The 24,663-nt window shown below is 39.3% G+C and overlaps 2 protein-coding genes across 2 annotated transcripts in view; one reads left to right on the forward strand and one right to left on the reverse strand.

Moving 5' to 3' along the window:
* The window catches only part of LOC140997848 (butyrophilin-like protein 1), a 174,489-nt gene that overhangs the window by 51,182 nt on the left and 98,644 nt on the right, over nt 1-24,663 (reverse strand). The gene's annotated exons all lie outside the window — the stretch shown is intronic.
* Nucleotides 6,670-15,025, forward strand: LOC140997858 (butyrophilin-like protein 10). Its single transcript, XM_073467916.1, has 5 exons — nt 6,670-6,829; nt 8,241-8,567; nt 9,977-10,252; nt 12,955-13,044; nt 13,233-15,025. Exons 1-5 carry the CDS (start codon nt 6,760-6,762, stop codon nt 13,256-13,258), a joined length of 789 nt encoding a protein of 262 aa, XP_073324017.1. The 5' UTR covers nt 6,670-6,759; the 3' UTR covers nt 13,259-15,025.

Here is a 24,663-nt window from a genome sequence, read left to right on the forward strand (position 1 = left end):
CTGCTTCTGGTTCTGATGCCACAGGATCTTCATCACTAAATCTTTGTCTCAGTGACATGAAAGAATGATGTTGGTACCAGCTCAGGTCCACTGAGGAGCTCAGACTGAAAGTGGTCCTGAACTCTGAGCCTCCTTTTCTGTGAAGTTTGTGGCTCCTTTCCAGTTGAGAGACAGTTTCCACAAACCAGGCCTGTAGTGAAGCTGCACAGGCTGCCTCTTCTGCCTGCTGACTGTTTCAATCCTTTACACCGACTGTTTGTGAGTTCACACCTGGACAAGTTAAATGTGCATACATGTGGTTATTGAACAAAGATTTCTGCATCACCAGACTAAAATGAATCACAGCACACAAACTGAGTCTCACACATGATGACACCGATCTGAAATGATGAGTTATGATGAGTGATAATAACAACATGAGTCATTAAACATCATCACACATTTTAACTCACTCTGACTAAATATTCATTAAACATTATGATTATATAATATTGCTAGAATTAAAGATTATTGAAGTTACAGAACAGTTGTGTTGGATTGTTTTAGATTAGAGCTGCGAGGTTCGGCCTGAAAATTATATCATGACATTTTTATGCCACATCCTGATAAACGATATGTAACTCAATATATTGAAATCTTCTCAAAAGTGCTTCATAAATGTTGGGACGGGGCCACAAAATCAAATATCTCAATATGTTTGACCAAACAGGCCCTACTGTGATAATATTGTAGGGATGACGATTGTTACTTTCACAAAACATTAACACGATGAGATTTCTGATAATAATCATCATTAATGTGGATATAATGAGTCAGTGGGTAAAGAAAGTATCAGAACAAGTCGAACAGTCTGGTGAGTTCAGAACATGACGTCACTTTACTGTAATGAGCCTTTAAAACCAGGAACAGACAACAGTTATGATATATCACCATGTGAGAATATCAAATATCTAAGACAACATATAGTCTCACATCATGACAACAGTATATATTGTATATGTTGCTCAGCCCTGCTTTAGATTGTACAGGTGTTCCTATTAAAGTGGCCACACCCGAGCCCTGTTAACAGAAGGGGACAAGCTCTTAATGACCCTGTGTTTCACATTTCATAACACATTTTCTTTATTACTTTAATGTAAATAGACAACAAAGTTCACATGACGTCCTTTAATGTTTTTTTAAGCACAACAAATGTGTAAAAGTTCAGGAGCTGCTGTAAAGTCTTCACTGTTGATGTGTTTCTGTCATGATGTGAGTCAGAAAAAGTGTTTTAGTTGATGAAAAAAGAGAAGTTAGAGAAGTTTTACTCGTCTTGTTCTGTCTAACAATGTAACGAGGTGTAATTAAGGTTTCTGTTTCTCTGTTCTTCATGTTTCTCTCCTTCTTAAACACACTGTAATCCTCATGTACAAGCAGAGAAGTGATGAACAGGAAACATCACCACGTTTCATTTATAATCCTGTAATTGTTCTTTATAACTGATGTCTCACTACACGTCTTGTTATCTTCACAGGTCCAGCTCCAGATGTCACAGAACCAGGTGAGATTCTGTTCTAGTCGTGTTGTTTCACAAACAGCTGGAGGAGTGAGTGCAGTCAGTAGTGCAGCAGTGGATGAGTGAAGATGTGCTGTGTGGATGTTGAGCTGTAAAAACAAACCAAAGGAAACCAAAAGCCCCGACACAAAGATGTGTGAGCAGATGTTCTGAAGGATTTCTATACATGGAGCACATCAGGCCCAGGTGTGTCCCCTGCTGCTGATGAAGCTCCCAACAGGTCTGCAGCCCTGGAGACAGAAAGCACAGCAACAGCAGAGTGAAGCCGTCAGAGAGGCGTCACTGTGAGCTCTGTTTAGATTAGAGAGATTAGAGAGAGACTTTATTAATCCCAATGACAAACTGCAGCGTTACAGCAGCCGAGTTACACATGAATCACACAACAAACACCATGAAGACACTCAGACAGGAAGAGAAGAGTTTACTCACTGATGACTTTATTATTTTATTTCTCAACTACAAACTGAACTCAGACTGAAAACTAGGAGCACATTTTAACTCTACATATAATTATATTTTATGAGTCTAGATCAAAGTAACTAGTAACTTTATCTGTCTGATTAATGTAGTGGAGTAAAAAGTACAATATTACCTCTGAAATATAGTGAAGTAGAAGTATAAAGTTGCATAAATTAGAGTACAATTATAAGCTCAGTACTTGAGTACTTGTACCCGTCTGTCTCTGAATGTTTGTTAATCTGAGTTGTTGTCAGAGACTCAAACAAAAGCTTTTAAACACTTAATGTTTCATATTTTAAAACACATTTTTTCTCTGACTTTAGTGAAATAAAAAATATATCAGGCAACAAATCTCAGGTGATGTCAATTCAAGATAATTTTTTTAGTGAGTCGTGATCTTTTTTTATCAACTTAAAGCTTTTTAAACTTAAAACAGTCGCGATCATCGACTGTATAAAATATAGTCGAAGCCTTCAGGTGTGAAAGTGCCTTAAACCTGCAGTCTTTCTACCGACCAGCAGGGGGCGACTCCACTGGGCTCAGAAAGAGGTGTGATTGTGTGGAAGCTGCTTCTCACCTGATTTATTCCCTCAGTAAACAGTCTCCTGATGAGTTCATGGTCTCAGTCTCTAGTTTCAAGTCTTCTTCAACTCAACATGATGTTCATTTAGTCAGTTATGGTCCCAGTGACAGTAAAATAGATGAAGAAGCAGGGTGTGATTTAGGGCCTGAAAACCTTCATTCATGCTGAAACCCATGTGCCTCTTAATGGTGACATCATTCTTAGTGTTCAATGATTTAAAAAAGACTTTGTCGTCCTGGTTTTTACCTTCAATAATTAAATAGATCATTTAGAAACTGTATTTTGTGTTAACTCAGGTCGTCTCTGCCTCATATTTGATTCTGTTTGAACATCTGAAACAATTAAATGTGACAAATATACAAACATGGAATAAATCAGGAAGGAGTCAGATACTTCTTCATGACACTGAACATAAAGGCTGTGGAGCTGCAGCTTTTACTGGACGATGTAAACTTGTAATTATAACCGTTGTGTTGCAGTGAAGGTCCAACATGACAAACAGCTTCCTGGTACTTTATTCATTAACTGCAGCAGAGTTGGTTAATTACAAGATGAATTAACTTAAAATCCAGCATTAAGTTTTGACTTAAAGTGAAAATAAGATGAAAACATGAGATGAACTGTGACACTGTGGTTTATACATCTGAGCAGGAGTCTTCCTCTTCTGTCTGAGCCTGAAACCAGGAGTGAAGAAATATTCAGCACCTCCAACATTTACTGATGTTTGACTGTGACTGAGAATCAGAGTCTTCATGACACAGTTTGTCCACTAGAGGGCAGCACCAGGCTCATTTTACACTGTAAAAAGTCCCTCTCATTACATAAAGTCACACTTTTTATTAATCAGATCTAAAGGATCCTCATCAGATTTTAAAAATGTTAAAAAAGTTTCAAACTGAGTGAAAACTTCAGTCTTCTACTAAGACTCAACTTCAATAATCTACAGACTGTGTGTTGATCTGCTCCCATCAGGCCCAATAACTGTGGAGCCGACCAGCACCAAGAAGCTCACAGTGATTTTAACCTTCATGTTTCTGGACAGTAGTCAGTGGTGGAAGAAGTACTCGGATACTTTACTGAAGTGACAGAAGCAGAAACACAAAGTAAAAATACTCTGTTACAAGTAAAAGTCCAGCTGAGTAAAAGTGTAAAAGTATCAGTAAAAGTGTTGTGAAGAAGTTTTATATTTTATCAGATGATCCTGTGTTTTTACTGTCAGATCAAAGTGATGGACTGTAACTAAGTCCATTTATTTCTTCACTGCTGGGACCAGAACCAGAAGCAGCCTCTGAGCTGTGGAGCCCAGCAGGAGGAAACTGGACCTGAGATCAGAGCTCACATCACTGTTCCTGCTCACATTCATCCCAGTGGAGTTTTCATGTGAAACGAGTTCAGATTTCAGGAGCAGACTCACCTTTAGTTGTTCTGTGTGAGCTGTGAGGTCCAGTCTGCTGTTTATCATCTGCACTGACCTTCTGACTGATGCACTCACTTTGTATCAGTTTCAGGGTCGTCTGCTGGATACGTTGCTACTATTGTGGTTCTCAGCCTCCTTTTAGTTGTTGCTATTGTTGTTGCTGTAGTTGCTGTTTGGCTTTACCTCAAGAATCGCAACAAGCAAAATCGTGCAGAAGGTAAGATTAAATATTGTATGAACATTTCATGATAAACAGACACCAGAACAAATTCTTTATATGTATCTGATGTTCAGAGTCGTGACAGTTGTTTTATCCTCTCTGACATTAATCTTTCTGTGTGTATTAACACTCAGAGTAGGATCAAGACATTTGGGATTTTCTTGAGTATAACTTTGTTTTGTTTCCTGCTGATCCAGGTTCAGCACCAAACACAACCAACGGACAAAGAGACGCTGAACTGAGAACCCCAATGAATGAAAAACATGCATCACCACTTGGAGTCTGAGACCATGCTGGATGACGGCGAGGACATTTTGTTTGGTCACTTATTTCAGTTGGAGAAGTAAAACCTGGTTTTAACATTTAAATGAATCTGAGGTTCAGGTTAGGATCGGGGTTGTGTTAAAGCAGATAGTTGTGATGGCAGCAAGGAAGGTTGTTTGGGTGACGATGTGCATGTAGCTCGTTCTGCCTTCATCACTATGTCCCATTACCACGGCAACAATCGCTCCCTGAACTGTCCTCATGTCCTGAACCTCATCCAGATCATAGACAGTAAGATCACAGCATGTCTGCTCCCTCAACTACAGAGCTAACTCACAGTTAATATACAAAATATACACATATACAGTCCTCTCCTTTATCTCACAGCACTCAGTCACAAAAAGTGTCCAGGTCAAGTGTAGGACCCAGAATCCTGTCATTAGGGACTTAATGAAACCAGAACAAGACCGTCCAAGTTTTATATACGTGTTCAGAGCCGAGGGGCTCGGACCAAAAAAGTGCCACAACAAGTCGCTGGTTCGATCCCCGGCTCCTCCCGTCCACATGTCCAAGTGTCCTCGAGCAACAGGCTGAAGCCCAAACTGCTCCCGATGGTCAGACCAGCACCTTGTATGGTAGCTCACTGCCATCGGTGAGTGAGTGAGTGAGTGAGTGAGTGAGTGAATGAGTGAGTGAGTGAGTGAGTGAGTGAGTGAGTGAGTGAGTGAATGGATGAATGAGGGCAGCAGTGCTGTATAAATGCCGTCTATTGACCAAATATTATCAGACTGCTTGTAGCGCTTAAAGCTCCTGACTGAGCTCCACATGTGCTTTAAAACCATCAGACTTCACTGAACTAAAGCTGCTGTTAACACTGTCAGTCAGTGTGAACACTTTGTAGCTGCAAGTAAATATAATGTGACTTTTATATTTTATATTGGTGTTATTGTCATTACTTGGGACTTATGGAAGGCCAGAAAAAATATTCCCATGTTAAATCATAATTATGAGATGAATGAAGTAAAGATTAAGACATAAAACCTCAAAATTATGGGACCAAAAGTCAAAATTATAAGAAAATGAAGTAAAATAAATCAACATAATGCATTAAAAAATCATAATTGTTAGATAAAATTTTTTTTGCAGTTTTTCTCACATAATTTTGTCTTTTATCTCATAATTATGATTTACCATGGGAGTATTTTATTTTCTATGAAGGCTTATTTTATTTTTATATTTGTATGCTTCTTTGTATTTGTTAAGGTTCTGATCCAGAGTCTGTCAGGTCCAGTTACACACTGAACTCTACACTCAGTGTCCAGTTTATTAGGTACAGCGAGCTGAAGCTGATGCAGTCTGATACAACAGTCGTGCAGTAAATCCTCCTTCATGAAGGTTTAATGTTCAGTTTGTGCAGCTGTTGAACTGTTGTGTCTTATTCTGGCAGCTGTTTTTATTATTTATCAGAGTTCATGTATGTTTCTGTTGTTCACTGATGATGCACTTGTAGTGTTTCATGTCACTTCAGGCAGCGCTTCATCATTTCTATACAAACGTTTGAATAAAACATGAAAAATGTCAAAACTGTGTGTTGTGACTGTTTCTGATGTTTCTGTGTTCAAACTGTGATCAAAGAAATAAAAGTGATTTTAATTTATGGGTGTGATTCTGAGATGATCTGTGTTTTACAGCAGCTGTCAGGACACCAAAGAGACAACAGAGCAGATAAATCCTCTTTAAAACAAGGTTTCTAGAGACAGTTTACCTCACTGACAGCTTCATGAATGGAGATTACAGCTGAATGTAAAGAAATCCTCATGTCTGTGTAACGAGGCCTGAGTCTGTGAGGAGACAACATGATCCAGACCTGCTGACGGCTGAAGCTCAAATAATGTCCCAGATTACCAACATTCACCTGCAGATATTTGTTATTAATGGAGTCAAAGTCAAAAGTTGTCAGAACAATAAATACCTCAGTGAAGTACAGACACCTGAAAAATCTACTCAAGTACAGTAACAAAGTATTTGTACTTCGTTACTTCCCTCCTCTCAGTGGCCAACACCCAGACAAAATGCGATGGCAGCTGCAGGCCTGGTGATGGCGCTTTTATTCTGAAATATTAGTACCGGAAGTGCCTTAGCTTCAGGCTGAGGAGCAGAAACAGGTTGTGATGAACCAGTCAGGGTGTTGAGGAGTGTGTGAAGCTCCGTCACATAGAGACACCATCAGTGTGGTGAAGTCCTCAGAGGACATCACAACTATGGAGCTTCTTCCTCTCGTGTGTCTCTGTCTGCTGAGCTGCTCTGGAGAAACGTCTGCTGCTGGAGACGGTAAGAAAACTGATCATCACTCACTGACAGTCTTTAATTCTCACTGTGACGTCACACACGTACCCTGATCATCAGCACACATCGATAGTATTGATTGGATCGATTACAGAAGAATTACAGCTGGATGATGCTGAGTTTTAATCTCGAAATGCTCTGTAATGATGTCGTCATCACTGCTGTGTGTGTGTGCGTGCGTGCATACGTCCCTGCGTGCGTGCGTGTGTGTGTGCGTGTGCGTCGTCTCCATCCTGCTGCAGACACGCACAGGTTTCACAGAAACGCTCGTGCAGACATGAAACCTTCAGGATGTTGTGATTGTTGGACTTTGACTCTTAAAGTTCAGTTCACTTTGAACTAAAGTAGTTCCCTCAATAAAACAGAGACGTGGCGCAGATCTTCATCAGGAAGGACTTGATAGTTATTGGATCGTTAATGAGTTACATATAAACTATAGAGTAGATAATGAGTTACCACAGGACAGACTGGGAGACACGTTATCGATCAATCATCAGCTGATGATGAGTTCATGGTGACGTTCATTACTGATTAGCTTCGGCTATAAAAGCTGTAGTGTGCAGCAGGTTTAACACAAACTGGTCCCTCAACAATTAAACATTAAATACATTAATACATAAATAAATATCTGTGGGTTAGAGTCACTTTATTCATGAGTTATATATGAATCAGTGTGAAACATGATACTGAATAGTTACCAAGTCAGATCATTAGTTAATCATTAGTTACTGCGTGTGTGTGTGTATTTTGTGTATGTGTAGTGTGTGTACTATGTGCGTGTGTGTGTGTGTGTGTGTATTTTGTGTGTACTATGTGCGTGTGTGTGTGTGTGTGTGTGTGTGTGTGTGTGCGTCACCTCCTTCCTGCTGCAGACACTGGTGGTTCTGATCATCTCTTGTTCTGAACTGAAACCTTCTGGATGTCTGTTGGACTTTGGACTCTCTGAATAAACTCACGTAGTCAGAACTTGAACAGAGACGTGACTCAGTCCATCATCCGCCCTGAGCTGCATGAATGTGAACTCACAGTATTTTCACATCATCCTCATCGTCTTTCTCTCCGTCTGTCTTTTTGTCTTTTTCCTGGAGGTTGGTGCTTGTTAGCAACATGTTAGCATGCTAACACACTGACCAACATAAAACACTACAGTTATATATTATTAAAAACTAAAACTAAATGTCCATCATTGTTCCTCAAAGCCCAAGATGACGTCCTCAGATGTCTTGTTCTGTCCACAACCCAAAGATATTCAGTTTACTGTCACAGAGGAAAGAAACAGGAAATATTCACATTTGTGTGTGAGTTATTGTTGTGGTGTGTAAAGTTGTTATCTGACTTTGTTTCCTGATGACTCTGCATGTTAACATACTGAGTAACACATGTTTTTATCTTCCAGGTGTCAAAGTGGTCATGAAAGAAGATGATGATGCTGTTTTACCCTGTTCCCTCAGCACCAAGGAGGACATCACAGGAAAGCTGTTTGACTGGAAGAAAGACGGTCAGAAGGAGGTGTTCATGTATGATTCAGGCATTCATTACAATAACGGCCGTCCAGGTCAAGATGAGCAGTTCAAAGGTCGAGTCTCACATTTTCAAGATCAACTGAAGAACGGCAACGCCTCCATAAAGATCCAGAATACAAAGATGGCCGACAGTGGGACCTACAGCTGCGATTTTCCACGTCTTCAGCCGAGACAAACATTCTACATTGAGCTTGTTGTTGGTGAGTGCTTTCATTAAACAGTTAAAGATGTCCGCTCATTTACTGCTGCGACTGGTTCAAGAGTCCCAGATGGACTTTTGTTGTGGTCAGAATACACATCTGGCAGGGCCTCGAGCCCACAGAGCTGCAGCCACATCTGGAGAGATGACCTCTGTATCAAACATGCAGATATCAGAGACACGCTGCAGATTATGTCTCTGTACAATGAAATTTCAGCTGTCTATAGTAGATGAAACATGACTTTTACACAGTATTACCTGTCTGTTTCAAAACAATCTAACATGTGTTTGTTTTTCCTTTCAGGTCAAGTCTTAAGAGACAGAACAGGTGAAAACATCCCAGGTGAGTCCTGATTCTGATGACGTCACTCCCCAGCTCTCATTAATAGAAAATGGCTGCCATCAGCTCCACAGGCCTCAGTATCATTCAACACACTCACATCTGTTGAGTTAATTGTAAATATTGTGCTTTGATCATCTCGGTGACAAAAACACATTCAAAGTTATAAACGCTCAATATTCCAATTTCAGTTAAAGGTGGTGTTGTACTGAACTACATCACACTGAGAGGTGTTTCTGTTTTTTTGTCCTCCCTGTTTACAAACATGACGGGTCAGAATATTGGAAACACGTCTGAATATAATACAGTCCAGTTCAACACGTCACTAACTACGAGCTCAGTGATAAAGATTTTATTTCATTAACACCTCGATGACAGTGTCGACACAAACTGAACATTAATTCATCATAGAAGTGAAGTTAAAGTCAGAACAGTTGTGTTGGAACAGACAACAGTTATGATATATCACCATGTGAGAATATCAAATATCTAAGACAATATATAGTCTCACATCATGACAACAGTATATATTGTATATGTTGCTCAGCCCTGCTTTAGATTGTACAGGTGTTCCTATTAAAGTGGCCACACCCGAGCCCTGTTAACAGAAGGGGACAAGCTTTTAATGACCCTGTGTTTCACATTTCATAACACATTTTCTTTATTACTTTAATGTAAATAGACAACAAAGTTCACATGACGTCCTTTAATGTTTTTTTAAGCACAACAAATGTGTAAAAGTTCAGGAGCTGCTGTAAAGTCTTCACTGTTGATGTGTTTCTGTCATGATGTGAGTCAGAAAAAGTGTTTTAGTTGTAAATAGTTACAAACTCTTTGTAGAAGTGAAATGTGTCTGAAATATGATCCTCTGCTGAATAATGCTGGGAGCTGTAACTGAGCCTCATCATGCTTTTTATTACTGTTTGGTTTCTTGTGTTTTTCTTTCATCTTAAACTCTCTTAAGCTCTAATCAACAAGCAGAGATGTGATGAACAAAACACATCCCAATATTACATTTCTGATGCTGTAATTAAATCTAATGTCATCTTTTGTTTCTATCATGTTCACAGGTGCAGCATCAAAGCCGTCTGTCACGACTATTAAAACAGATGACGGGACGGTGCTGCAGTGTGAAGTTGTTGGTGCTTCTCCAAAACCTAAAGTGGAGTGGCAGGACAGTTCTGGAAACATCCTTCCAGCTGAGGGGCCAAAGGTCACAGAAAGAGGAGACAGCTACGACATCGTCCTCAACATTACTGTGACCAAGACCGACTACTTCCGCTGTGTCGTCACACAGGAAGAAATCAGCCATCAGATTCATGCTGAGACCTATGCACACATCAGTGGTGAGATTATTCTTAGTGGTGTATTAACACTTCACTTCTCCTCATTTCAACACAAGTTGAAAATGTTTCAAACTGAGTGTTAAATTCTCTCTTAATGAGTCTCTGAGCCTCCAGTTCAGTAATCTACAGAGGTCAGAGGAAGACTGAGAGGGTCTGGAGGGAAATAACAGGAAAAACTGAAGTTTATAGGAAATGTTGAGATCAGTCTGATCTTCACCCACAAACTCAGTAACAGATTTATAAATGTCTGCTGCAGCCTGATCCTGACACTCTGTCACATTTAACTTGTGTGAGCAGATGTTCTGAAGGATTTCTATACATGGAGCACATCAGGCCCAGGTGTGTCCCCTGCTGCTGATGAAGCTCCCAACAGGTCTGCAGCCCTGGAGACAGAAAGCACAGCAACAGCAGAGTGAAGCCGTCAGAGAGGCGTCACTGTGAGCTCTGCTTAGATTAGAGAGATTAGAGAGAGACTTTATTAATCCCAATGACAAACTGCAGCGTTACAGCAGCCGAGTTACACATGAATCACACAACAAACACCATGAAGACACTCAGACAGGAAGAGAAGAGTTTACTCACTGATGACTTTATTATTTTATTTCTCAACTACAAACTGAACTCAGACTGAAAACTAGGAGCAAACTTTAACTCTACATGTAATTATATTTTATGAGTCTAGATCAAAGTAACTAGTAACTTTATCTGTCTGGTTAATGTAGTGGAGTAAAAAGTACAATATTACATCTGAAATATAGTGAAGTAGAAGTATAAAGTTACATAAATTAGAGTACAATTATAAGCTCAGTACTTGAGTACTTGTACCCGTCTGTCTCTGAATGTTTGTTAATCTGAGTTGTTGTCAGAGACTCAAACAAAAGCTTTTAAACACTTAATGTTTCATATTTTAAAACACATTTTTTCTCTGACTTTAGTGAAATAAAAAATATATCAGACAACAAATCTCATGTGATGTCAATTCAAGATAATTTTTAGTGAGTCGTGATCTTTTTTTTATCAACTTAAAGCTTTTTAAACTTAAAACAGTCGCGATCATCGACTGTATAAAATATAGTCGAAGCCTTCAGGTGTGAAAGTGCCTTAAACCTGCAGTCTTTCCACCGACCAGCAGGGGGCGACTCCACTGGGCTCAGAAAGAGGTGTGATTGTGTGGAAGCTGCTTCTCACCTGATTTATTCCCTCAGTAAACAGTCTCCTGATGAGTTCATGGCCTCAGTCTCTAGTTTCAAGTCTTCTTCAACTCAACATGATGTTCATTTAGTCAGTTATGGTCCCAGTGACAGTAAAATAGATGAAGAAGCAGGGTGTGATTTAGGGCCTGAAAACCTTCATTCATGCTGAAACCCATGTGCCTCTTAATGGTGACATCATTCTTAGTGTTCAATGATTTAAAAAAGACTTTGTCGTCCTGGTTTTTACCTTCAATAATTAAATTGCTCATTTAGAAACTGTATTTTGTGTTAACTCAGGTTGTCTCTGCCTCATATTTGATTCTGTTTGAACATCTGAAACAATTAAATGTGACAAATATACAAACATGGAATAAATCAGGAAGGAGTCAGATACTTCTTCATGACACTGAACATAAAGGCTGTGGAGCTGCAGTTTTTACTGGACGATGTAAACTTGTAATTATAACCGTTGTGTTGCAGTGAAGGTCCAACATGACAAACAGCTTCCTGGTACTTTATTCATTAACTGCAGCAGAGTTGGTTAATTACAAGATGAATTAACTTAAAATCCAGCATTAAGTTTTGACTTAGAGTGAAAATAAGATGAAAACATGAGATGAACTGTGACACTGTGGTTTATACATCTGAGCAGGAGTCTTCCTCTTCTGTGTGAGCCTGAAACCAGGAGTGAAGAAATGTTCAGCGCCTCCAACATTTACTGATGTTTGACTGTGACTGAGAATCAGAGTCTTCATGACACAGTTTGTCCACTAGAGGGCAGCACCAGGCTCATTTTACACTGTAAAAAGTCCCTCTCATTACATAAAGTCACACTTTTTATTAATCAGATCTAAAGGATCCTCATCAGATTTTAAAAATGTTTAAAAAGTTTCAAACTGAGTGAAAACTTCAGTCTTCTACTGAGACTCAACTTCAATAATCTACAGACTGTGTGTTGATCTGCTCCCATCAGGCCCAATAACTGTGGAGCCGACCAGCACCAAGAAGCTCACAGTGATTTTAACCTTCATGTTTCTGGACAGTAGTCAGTGGTGGAAGAAGTACTCGGATACTTTACTGAAGTGAAAGTAGCAGAAACACAAAGTAAAAATACTCAGTTACAAGTAAAAGTCCACCTGAGTAAAAGTGTAAAAGTATCAGTAAAAGTATTGTGGAGAAGTTTTATATTTTATCAGATGATCCTGTGTTTTTACTGTCAGATCAAAGTGATGGACTGTAACTAAGTCCATTTATTTCTTCACTGCTGGGACCAGAACCAGAAGCAGCCTCTGAGCTGTGGAGCCCAGCAGGAGGAAACTGGACCTGAGATCAGAGCTCACATCACTGTTCCTGCTCACATTCATCCCAGTGGAGTTTTCATGTGAAACAAGTTCAGATTTCAGGAGCAGACTCACCTTTAGTTGTTCTGTGTGAGCTGTGAGGTCCAGTCTGCTGTTTATCATCTGCACTGACGTTCTGACTGATGCACTCACTTTGTATCTGTTTCAGGGTCAACTGGACTGGTTATTGCTCTTGTAGTTGTCAGCGCTGTTCTAGGTGTTGTTGTTATTGCACTGATTGTGAAAAGAATTAGGAAAGGTAAGTTTAAATGTTTTGTATCAACATATTAATCATGAACAGACAACACAACGCATTCTTTATGTATCTCATGTTCAGAGTCTTGACAGTTGTTTCATCTTCATTAATTATTCTGTTGGTATTTACACTCTGGGCAACACCAAGACATTTGGATTTTCTTCAATATAACTTCATTTTCCTTCCTACAGTGATGAACAACAGAGACATCACCTAAAGAACCTAGTTCATCGACCTCGTTGAAAGAATCCAGCTGATCCAGAAATGTAACTCTCTTTGCATGTGCTGTGGAGTTTGCTGCTGCTGTATGTGTGAGTTGTAACAGTTAAACATTTAAAGAAACCAATTTGAGTTGCAGATGATGCTGGATGACAGTGGGGACACTTTTACTGCTCCTCTTCTTATTTAAGGCAGTTTAAGTGCCAAGTTTAAGTAACTCATTCCTTTTTTTTTAAATGCAAAAGACAAAGATTTGTGTCCCGTTACCACGACCACTGTCCTCGTGAAGAGTTCTCCATATCAAGATCACAGTCATAGATGGAAATGCAGATTACTTCACATTTTCTTTACAATTTTTTTTTTTTTTACTTCATGTGCAAGTCAGTCTGCTCTGAACCACAAAGCTACACTTTTGCCTTCAGATGTGGGCAGAGGACTCATCGCACGTACTTGTGTGGAGCGTACTCTGCCGTAAAGAAATGCATCCGAACAGTAAATTAACCGTTAATTTATTTGTTTCCCGCAAATCTGACCTCATCTAGATGTTAACCATGGTGAGATTCAGTTCCACTCTTGTGAAGCTTTAAGAGAAAAAATGACCAAACAAACTTTGACTCTGTTATTAATGTTGTTGAGGACAAAGACGAGCTCTTTCACTCTGTTCTATGTTGCTTTTATTCTTTTATTTTTATACTCTGATTATCTGATGCGTCTCCAGCAGCTGGTCAGTTACTCACAGGGTCGGTGGTTCGATCCCCGGCTCCTCCCGTCCACATGTCCAAGTGTCCTCGAGCAACAGGCTGAAGCCCAAACTGCTCCCGATGGTCAGACCAGCACCTTGTATGGTAGCTCACTGCCATCGGTGAGTGAGTGAGTGAGTGAGTGAGTGAGTGAGTGAGTGAGTGAGTGAGTGAGTGAGTGAGTGAGTGAATGGATGAATGAGGGCAGCAGTGCTGTATAAATGCCGTCTATTGACCAAATATTATCAGACTGCTTGTAGCGCTTAAAGCTCCTGACTGAGCTCCACATGTGCTTTAAAACCATCAGACTTCACTGAACTAAAGCTGCTGTTAACACTGTCAGTCAGTGTGAACACTTTGTGGCTACAAGTAAATATAATGTGACTTTTATATTTTATATTGGTGTTATTGTCATTACTTGGGACTTATGGAAGGCCAAAAAAATTTATTCCCATGTTAAATCATAATTATGAGATGAATGAAGTAAAGATCAAGACATAAAACCTCAAAATTATGGGACCAAAAGTCAAAATTATAAGAAAATGAAGTAAAATAAATCAACATAATGCATTAAAAAATCATAATTGTTTTTCAAGCATAATTTTGTCTTTTATCTCATAATTATGATTTACCATGGGAGTATTTTATTTTCTATGAAGGCTTATTTTATTTTTATATTTGTATGCTTCTTTGTATTTGTTGCGGTTCTGATCCAGAGTCTGTCAGGTCCAGTTACACACTGAACTCTACACTCAGTGTCCAGTTTATTAGGTACAGCGAGCTGAAGCTGATGCAGTCTGATACAACAGTCGTGCAGTAAATCCTCCTTCATGAAGGTTTAATGTTCAGTTTGTGCAGCTGTTGAACTGTTGTGTCTTATTCTGGCAGCTGTTTTTATTATTTATCAGAGTTCATGTATGTTTCTGTTGTTCACTGATGATGCACTTGTAGTGTTTCATGTCACTTCAGGCAGCGCTTCATCATTTCTATACAAACGTTTGAATAAAACATGAAAAATGTCAAAACTGTGTGTTGTGACTGTTTCTGATGTTTCTGTGTTCAAACTGTGATCAAAGAAATAAAAGTGATTTTAATTTATGGGTGTGATTCTGAGATGATCTGTGTTTTACAGCAGCTGTCAGGACACCAAAGAGACAACAGAGCAGATAAATCCTCTTTAAAACAAGGTTTCTAGAGACAGTTTACCTCACTGACAGCTTCATGAATGGAGATTACAGCTGGATGTAAAGAAATCCTCATGTCTGTGTAACGAGGCCTGAGTCTGTGAGGAGACAACATGATCCAGACCTGCTGACGGCTGAAGCTCAAATAATGTCCCAGATTACCAACATTCACCTGCAGATATTTGTTATTAATGGAGTCAAAGTCAAAAGTTGTCAGAACAATAAAAACTCTAGTGAATACAGATACCTTAAAAATCTACTCAAGTACAGTAACAAAGTATTTGTACTTCGTTACTTCCCTCCTCTCAGTGGCCAACACCCAGACAAAATGCGATGGCAGCTGCAGGCCTGGTGATGGCGCTTTTATTCTGAAGTATTAGTACCGGAAGTGCCGCAGCTTCAGGCTGAGGAGCAGAAACAGGTTGTGATGAACCAGTCAGGGTGTTGAGGAGTGTGTGAAGCTCCGTCATATAGAGATTTACGAGAGCATAATTGGTACGAATGCTTCAAAGTTGCTGGAACTGTGGGAAGTCAACAGCCAAGGCGAGGGACCCTTTGCTGTTAAAACCCTGTTGGGGTGGGTTGTTAGTGGCACATGTGAGGACTGGAAAGGCGACCTTGATGATGACTGCTGTCATTTTGCCACTTTAAACAGAACAACTGTCAAGTCACTTGAGCAGCTGTTGAAGAAGCAGTAGGAACATGATTTCAATGAGAGAGTTGATGAGGACCAAGAAGAAATATGAAGAGAGGAGGCAAAGTTCATTATATTATGGAGCAATCTGTGAAGTTGCAAGATGGACATTACGGTTTGTAGCTGCCATTCAGAAACCAAGAAGTGGAGAAGAAGAAAACAAGAAAAAAAAAGATAAAGGGGAAAAAAGAGGAGCGAACCAAAATGTAATCTTGCAACAGGGAACATTATTTTGATCTCAGATGCCACTGCCACCAGAAATTCCTGGATGATTGGGAAAGTAATCAAAACTTTCCCTGACAAATCAGGCATCATCAGATCTGTTCAAATTCAAATAAGGACGAATATTATTGAGAGACCAGTGACAAAACTGTGTCTGTTGGTAGAAAAGGGTGAACTTTCTGTATGACATTGTTATGTTTACCAGAGTTAACAAAAGTTTATTGTGGTGGTTCTACATTTTGAAAATGATTTCATTTATTTGACTGTTTTGAGTTTTACCTTTATGGCTCCATGTGTGTACATAATTGTAATTGTTTTGTCTTGTACGGTGTGTCAGCTGTTCCCTCTTTACCTGAACTGTCACACCTTGTTTACCTGGAGGTGTTAAGATTTGGCTCGTTTACCTGGAGGTGATAAGATTTGGCTCATTTACCTGGAGGTGATAAGATTTGGCTCGTTTACCTGGAGGTGTTAAGATTTGGCTCATTTACCTGGAGGTGATAAGATTTGGCTCGTGTACCTGGAGGTGATAAGATCTGGCTGCATTCAGGCTGCAGAGGAGGGGTTGTGATGGTGAGCTGCTCCAGCTCTAACCTGCACCTGAAGTCACTGTTTTCTTTCTCCTCAGACCTGACTGTTGCAACACATCAGCGATTACGTGACTCATATTTCCGAGGAAAATGTGGGTGAGGTGTCTGAATGTGTTTGTTTGGATTTTTAAATGAAAAGCTGAAAGGAACCTCAGTGAATTAGATCCTGTGTGTGGGTGTGTGTGTGGGTGTGTGTGCTGCACTCTACTATTGAACTTTGCTTTCCTGATATTTCCTGATTGGCACAGATCTGAGTTTTTGACTAAGGGCACTGTGAAAAGTTTTGACTCCTGCTCAATAAAAATGTGAATTACAGGGTGCCCTGGTGGCTCAGCTGGTTGGGGCTGTGTCATTGCTGGTATGTGCATGCACACAGCGCCAGCTCTTGTCAATGGGCCGTGTGTTTGAGTGTGAGTCAGTTCCTGTTTGAGAAGGCTGCTATATTCCCAGAAACTCGTCCCGTGCAAACAGTACCTCATGGTTTCACTGTAAGAAGATAAGGATTGACAGTAAAACAATAAAAAAGTATCTATTTTATTGTAATTAAACTCATAAATGCTGCTCAGTGGTTTGACCATGCTCACGTCTACCCACTGTGGGAAGGTGTGTGTTAACTGAGGTAAAGAGCAGTTTTGCCCTTTGGAGTCTCACTGTTGGGTTTACCAACATTTTGTGTCAATGTGTTAGACTGAACTGAGTTTAAACACACAGTATTAACTTCTGCCACGAGGAATCTCTCAATCTAACCAATGATACATTTTGTCCCCTCTTCTCAAAGTCAGTGGGCTTTTGGTTAAATACCTGAAACATTGTCTGTGGTTAACACATTAGCTTAAGAGATTTTCATGTTTTGTTCCACGACACAAAATACATCAGTTAATAACTCATTTGCATTAAAAACCACTTATGTGCATTAAAAAGGAGCGAACACTAAACAGGTTGTCTGGGACATAAAACCAAATGTAAAAAATGTGATTGCAGTTTCCTCACTGATATATTTTCAATATTTAGCTCATTTTCTTCAAATCTGAGGCATAATTGTTGGATTTGTTAGTTAAATGTTGCATCTAAATGGGTCACCTGTAATATTTAGATTTAATATTTAGATTCAACATCATTGTATGTAAAAAAACAACAACATTTTTATAAACAATTTGTCTCAGATGTGAAGAAAATGAGTTAAATATAGAAAATATCAGTTTGAAAACTGCAGTCAAATTATTTACATTGGACACTCGATATAAAACATCATCAAGCTGAACTGGGGGAGATAATGACTCCAGAAATTTGCTGACAAATCCTGAAAATAGACGCTTCTTACATGTGCAGAACTTGCCTGAGAAATCTCCTGTTTATAAGTTTCCTTCAGTCTCAAAGTAATCCACTGATAGTTGTCTGTTCATCAACAGGTTCACTGCAAACAGGAACTACTAACAGCTAATTCGGCAAAGTTTTAATGGAGTTTTATTTCTGTTGCTTTTCCGTTTTAAAACAAGTCTCCAGCTACTTCAGTTGTTGAGGAGAGTTTTACTGTGAAGCTCCAGAAATGTTTTGTGGACTATGAAACTTCACCTGACTTCACATCAGCATGAGGGAGGAGATGATGACTGAGTTTTTGTTTTGTTTGAGTGAACTGTTCCTTTAACTATATTATATATATATATATATATATATATATATATATATTCAACAAACCACTGTGATGTTTTTGTTGCCTGAATATGAGGAGGGAAACTGGGAATTTCTTCTACATTAGTGTTTTTGTGTGAAATGTTTTGTGGACTGTGAAACTTGGGGCTGAGTTACACTCTTCATTACAGCCTGTTTCTTTCAACACGTCTGGAGCGGATCTTTTATTTGCTTGTGTTGGAGGAACTGCAGAGATGTTTCACTGCTGCTGATCAGGTCGCAACAGGTCAGGAAGAGAAGCAGCTTTGACACATTAACAGTGAAGCTGAAGCTGAATTTGAGGCTATAAAGTTGATTTTTTTATACACAGCTTTAATGTTAGTGTGAAGACAAAGTGCAGTCTATGAGTCATAGTTAAAATATGTGGTTTGTACTGGAAGTGTTGCAGCTCTCACTGCCTACAGGCTGAGGAACAGAAACAGTTTTTGATGAACCAATCAGGGTGTTGAGGAGTGTCTGAAGCTCCGTCATATAGAGACACCATCAGTGTGGTGAAGTCCTCAGAGGACATCACAACTATGGAGCTTCTTCCTCTCGTGTGTCTCTGTCTGCTGAGCTGCTCTGGAGAAACGTCTGCTGCTGGAGACGGTAAGAAAACTGATCATCACTCACTGATAGTTTTTAATTCTCACTTTATTTCATCTGAACAGCGGAAATTATGTGGAAACATGCTGGATGTTACAGTTTTTTCCAATTGCTAAAACACAATTTTGCAAACTAGGCTGGTTTTATCAAAATACTTAACACAATTCACAAAACCACACACCCAAACTGCAAAATACCTCATATATCCTGCAAAATGAAGCACTGCAGCCAAAACTACATATAGCATCATCAAAATCAAACTTTTGCACCAAGTGGCACACACTTCATTCATATTACCAGATTCTTGTCTAACCAACTACAAACTGTTGGGCATAATGAAACGCACTCATCTTTAGTATGCTTTGCCATAATACTAAAATAGTTCAAATTGTAGAGAATTCTTCAGATTGTTCATATGCACAGAAATATTTGCAGATGCACAAACATGCTGTTGAAACATTTATTTTTTATTTTTCACCAAACAAGTCAGTGCAACAGTGCACAGCAGATATATTTACATTGGAGTGAACAAAAATGTGCTCACAAAACAGTAAACTGAAAAAGAAAATTGCAGAAAAAAATCTGCAGAAAAAATATAGGAAAAAAAAGATGGTGGTATGAGAATGTTGTGGAGTCTGTCCAGAAATGTGAGAATATGGGCTGTTGTATGGTCCAAGGTTGGCAAGGTCTTCCATTGTTGTAAAAAAAAAAAAAGGTGCTCACCTGTGGTCTTTTAGTGCTTACTTATGTAATAATTATCCTATCTTTATTCAAGAGCGTAGATTTTCAGTTTGAGAGCATGATTTCATTCCTTTTCAGTGACACGGCTCCTTCTCTGCTCAGATTTATTCTCCTCACGCTCACATTTTGTGCTCGCACTGAGATGTTTGCTGCTTTCTTTCAAAATGTGTGCTTGAACTCAAAAATCACATGCTTGTGCTCACACATCTTCTTCTTGCACACAAAAATTTCGCTCGCATTCAAATATGTCCTGTGCTCGCTCAGATCTCATGTGCACGCGCTCAGAACAAGCACCTCCTCTCCGGTTGAGGAGTCTGCTCAGACTCAACACTATCCCTCCCTGCGCTCAATATATTGTGTTTCACCAGCCAATAGGGACACAGCGAGAGTGTGGACCAATCAAATGATGGATGCCGCCTTGGTCTGTTTGTAAAACTGCTTCTCTCAAAATACACCAATTTACCATATTATTATTATATTAGCCAGCTATTTGAATCGTCACCTATTTAAGACGCCAGCATATTTATGTATAATTAATCTTAAGTAATCCTAAAAACAGTTATCGTAGATTTTTTTTCAATTTAACATTAGCGGACATATGTTATATAGTATAAATACTCACAACAGCGTAGGAATGGATTCAGTCTCTGATTTGCAGATTTGGTCACATTTTCATTTTCCCATTGTAGTGTTTGAGTCTAATAGCTGCATCAAACAAGTCCAATTAAAATGGGCCCAGAAAAGTCACCAGCTGTTGTCAATCAGAATCACTCAGAAGAAGTTAAGATGCTACAAAGAACATTTGATTCACACAACTTTCTATAATCATCTAAACTGATTGTTCAAGTTACTGTATGTATATTTATGATCCAGCAGATTTGGTCACATTTTCAGAAGACCGATAATAAATTCAGATCTGAACCAAACTTCATGAATGTTTTTAGTGACAAAGTAGTTTGTGTTCCACTTATTCATCACAGAAACATGAGAGCTGTAGAAATCATTGGAGCTGAAGGCTGCCATGATGAACATGTTCTTTACAAGTGGACGTAAAGTGTTGACCATGACTGTGTTACATCTAAACAGTCACTACAATATGTTTCTGAAAGCATTTTAGGCAGCAATGGGCAGAGTAGTGACAGACTCTTGGTTCATAGTTGCACCATCGGGTTCAGACAGTTTGATCAGAGTTTGGTGAGATGATCCTCACACGATACAAGAGAGACGGGCAGCTTTGTCTCCTTCTCAACATCTGACTGTATCTTTGTGTCCGTGCATCAACAGTCTGTAGTTGATATGACAGCCCTGAAATCTGAAGGGTGACGTGTTTTGGCAGAGTTTTGCAGGTAAAAAGGTGAGGGGGCTCTGGGTGCAGGCAGAATAGAGAGAAGTTTAACATTGTTCAATTGTGTTTAGCACCAACATTGTAGTGACACAACGCTGGTTGTAAATCTAGTGTGAGCCTCACATTGTGCTTTTCTGCTTCTCTCCTGTCTTCTCTCTTAAACACAGTGTTTCAGTCAGTGACGGGATAAAAGCAACATGATTACATCACTAGAGCCTTAGTTATACTTGATATCTCACAGTCCAGTAGTAAATGCTGTGCTGCCCTTAATAAGCTGCTGTTTATATTGTGTTCACAGGTGCATCTCCAAAGCCATACGTCACCACACTTGATGAAACAAAGGACTGGTCGCTGCTGCAGTGTGAAGTTCGAGGAGCTTCTCCAAAACCTAAAGTCGAGTGGCAGGACAGCGCTGGAAACATCCTTCCTGCTGAGGAGCCTCCAATCTTAAAGAGAGGAGGTCGTCACTACGTTACCCTCAAGACCACTGTGACCAAGACAGGACGCTACCGCTGTGTAGCCACACAGGAGGACATTAACCATCAGATTTATTCTGAGACCTTCGTTTTTATCAGTGGTGAGATTTCTGTCTTAATATTTTACTCATTAAATGATTTGAATTGTTCATGTGTTATTATTTAAAACATTTTTAGACACCCTTTAAATGTTCTGTGTAGTTTATGTTCACTGTGTTGTCCATGATATGCAGCAACATTTTGAGTTTTACATGAACTCTTTGTGATGTGTTTCAGAGAAACCAGATATAATTGGATGGCTGTTTGGTGGATTCGTTTTAGGAGCTGTAGTTCTTGCTGTAGTTCTGGCTGTGCTTGTAGTTACAAAGTGCATCACAGTAACCTGTAATCGACGTAAGTTAATGTTCTGTATTGTATCAATATATATCAACACATCATGTGCAGACATCAACATTACAGATACATTGTGTGATACAATCACGTCCAGACAGTTTGTTTCTGTCTCCTCAGATTTGAACCCTTCTGTTTATTTACATGAGGCCTCTGGTTCTAATACTGATTAAATTAAAGTTAATCACTTAATTCACTTAACTTCCATCAGACAGACCTCTGAACATCACTCACTCATGTTCTTCGTATAGTTCACAAGTGAACATTTGAAAGTGGAGGCTCTACATCCTGAAGCTTTCTGCTGATAAACACAATTGAGACAAACAAAAAGGCTCATCTAGATACAAATTAATACTTTTAAAGAGGCGATATGTCGTTTTGAAGAAGAAATTAAAACTCAGAATTTGTAGAAGTTCAAACTCAGAATTTTAATATTAAAATATTAATGAGTAATAATTAATACAAACTGAGAAATATGTATTTTCTCCATAAGTGAATAAAGAAGCTGCTCTCAGAGGAAAATAAGGTCCCAGAACACTGTTTGAAGGTAGAAAGGTGGCAGGGTCCGCCACGTATAAACAAAGTAAAACAGTATAAATTGTTTATTCAGTCATGAAAATAAATCAGTCAATGAAGATCTTTCTCTTCTGATTAAAAGTCTTTCACAAAACTACAGAACGCTCCTTTAATCCAGTTTATCATTTAATGAATGATGCTTTGGATTAACTCTCAAAATGGTTTGGTAAAAGACATCTGACTGCAGAAACGGACTTAAAACAGACGCACTGGACTCGTTTTCCAGGTCTGTAGCTTTAACACTTCTGGTTTGAATGTTGTAGGTCTGAATATGTCAGGCTGTAGCCTTTAAAGGGACAGTTCAACACTTTAAGTAAAACCCTTACCAGTGTTAGCTTCTTTCACAGAGACTGATGGCTGATTGATTCCACTGTTACATGTCTGTCTGTTAATGTGGAGTTAAACTCAGGAGGTGGTTAGCTTAGCTTAGCATAAAGACTGGAAGCAGAAGGAAACAGATTAAAGTTAGAAATACACCTTCAGCACCAGGCTAACTGTTTCACCCTGTTTATGGGTTTGATGCTAAAGCTAGGCTAATGGCTTCCTGATCCCATCAGACTCCATATTGATAATGAATGAATTGATTAAGTTATGAAGCCAAAGAGCTGAACATGTTCTGGTATCAGCTCTGTGACTCACAGCTGTTGGTGCTCATTATTAACACTCAGGTGTCAAAGTGCTTCATTTGGCAGCAGAGTGAGTTTGAATTGGATGTTTATAATAATCCTAATATGTAGTGATGAAGCTGAAATCATGACGTGTCATTAAATGTGAGACGGTGATCTAATGTTATGTTTGGTGGTCGACCTCAGTGAAACATTGAACATTGAGATTCTTCTGTAAAACAACGAAAGTAAAACTGAAACCGTTCAGAGCAACTTTTCACTCTCCATTCTTGACTGTTTGAAAACAGACTTTTAAAAGATGATGCAAACATTAAAATCTGCACCAAAATCATTTCTGTGTGATGTAAAAGTCGACTTTCTGTAATGTAAACTTTTGTTTTGTTTTCTGCAGATTCTCGTCAGCAGACAATGCCTCTTACAGATGATGCAGGGAATGCCTCAACAGGTAAGTCACCTCTCAGCAATGTTGGTTCGTAACAAATGACATTTACTCCACTTTCAACAAATCCCTCAAAACACACCTCTTCAAAACTTCTTACAATCACCAGAGAAGTTTGTTCTCCTCCTCCACTTTCTGATATGTTCCCTTTACTCACAGATTCATTTTCTTTTTTTGTTGTTTCCTTTGTTAAGTGACTTTAGTATCTAGAAAAGCACTATACGTTTAATGTATCATTATTATTATTTACATTACATATACTTGAGTCACTTTTTTGAATAGATTGTACTTTTCTGAGCAGTTTATTACAGAATACTTTTACTTGAGTAGATTGTCAGCTGGTCCCAGGTCTGCTGCTGCTCTGTTATCTACCACAGCCACGCCTCCACATGACATGAAGCAGGATAATGACTGAAGCTACAGCAGGAGTTTGGCTTTCTAATAACGCTAACCGCTAATATTCACAGACGCATTAACAACACACAGTACAATGAGCTGCAGAGCATCAGAGAACAGAGCTGACACTGAGCTGACAGAGAGCAGTAAGCATGGCGGCAGGAACGAAGGGTGCAGAGGTGCTGCAGCTCCCCTAAAACAAGGCATTATTAAAAACACTGATCGATAGGAGTGATCAGACTTGTAGCAGAGACAGAGAGAGAGAGAGAGCTCATATGTGGACGAGCAGGAAAGAGGGACAGAAGTTTCCACAGGACTTAAAAACTGTTGTTGATCATGAAGCGTAAGATTTCTCTACAACTCTGTGATTTGTCAGTCAGGGTCTCTGTGACCAACAGGAAGATCAGCGTTATATTCGCCCCTCTCCTCTATGAAACGTCTGTATCCTCACTGAGCTGCATTATTATAAACTATGAGGCTGTTTATTCAGGCAGTAACGTGCGTCTCTGTTGAGCCGGTCAGGCTGTAACCTTTAACAGTTCAACACTTTAAGTAATAACATCACCAGTATTAGACTCAGGAGGTGGTTAGCTTAGCTTAGCACAAAGACTGGAAGCAGAAGGAAACAGACTAAAGTTAGAAATACACCTTCAGCACCAGGCTAACTGTTTCACCCTGTTTATGGGTTTGATGCTAAAGCTCGGCTAATG

This window comes from Pagrus major, chromosome 6 (genome assembly GCF_040436345.1).
Source record: "Pagrus major chromosome 6, Pma_NU_1.0".
Lineage (NCBI taxonomy): Eukaryota > Metazoa > Chordata > Actinopteri > Spariformes > Sparidae > Pagrus > Pagrus major.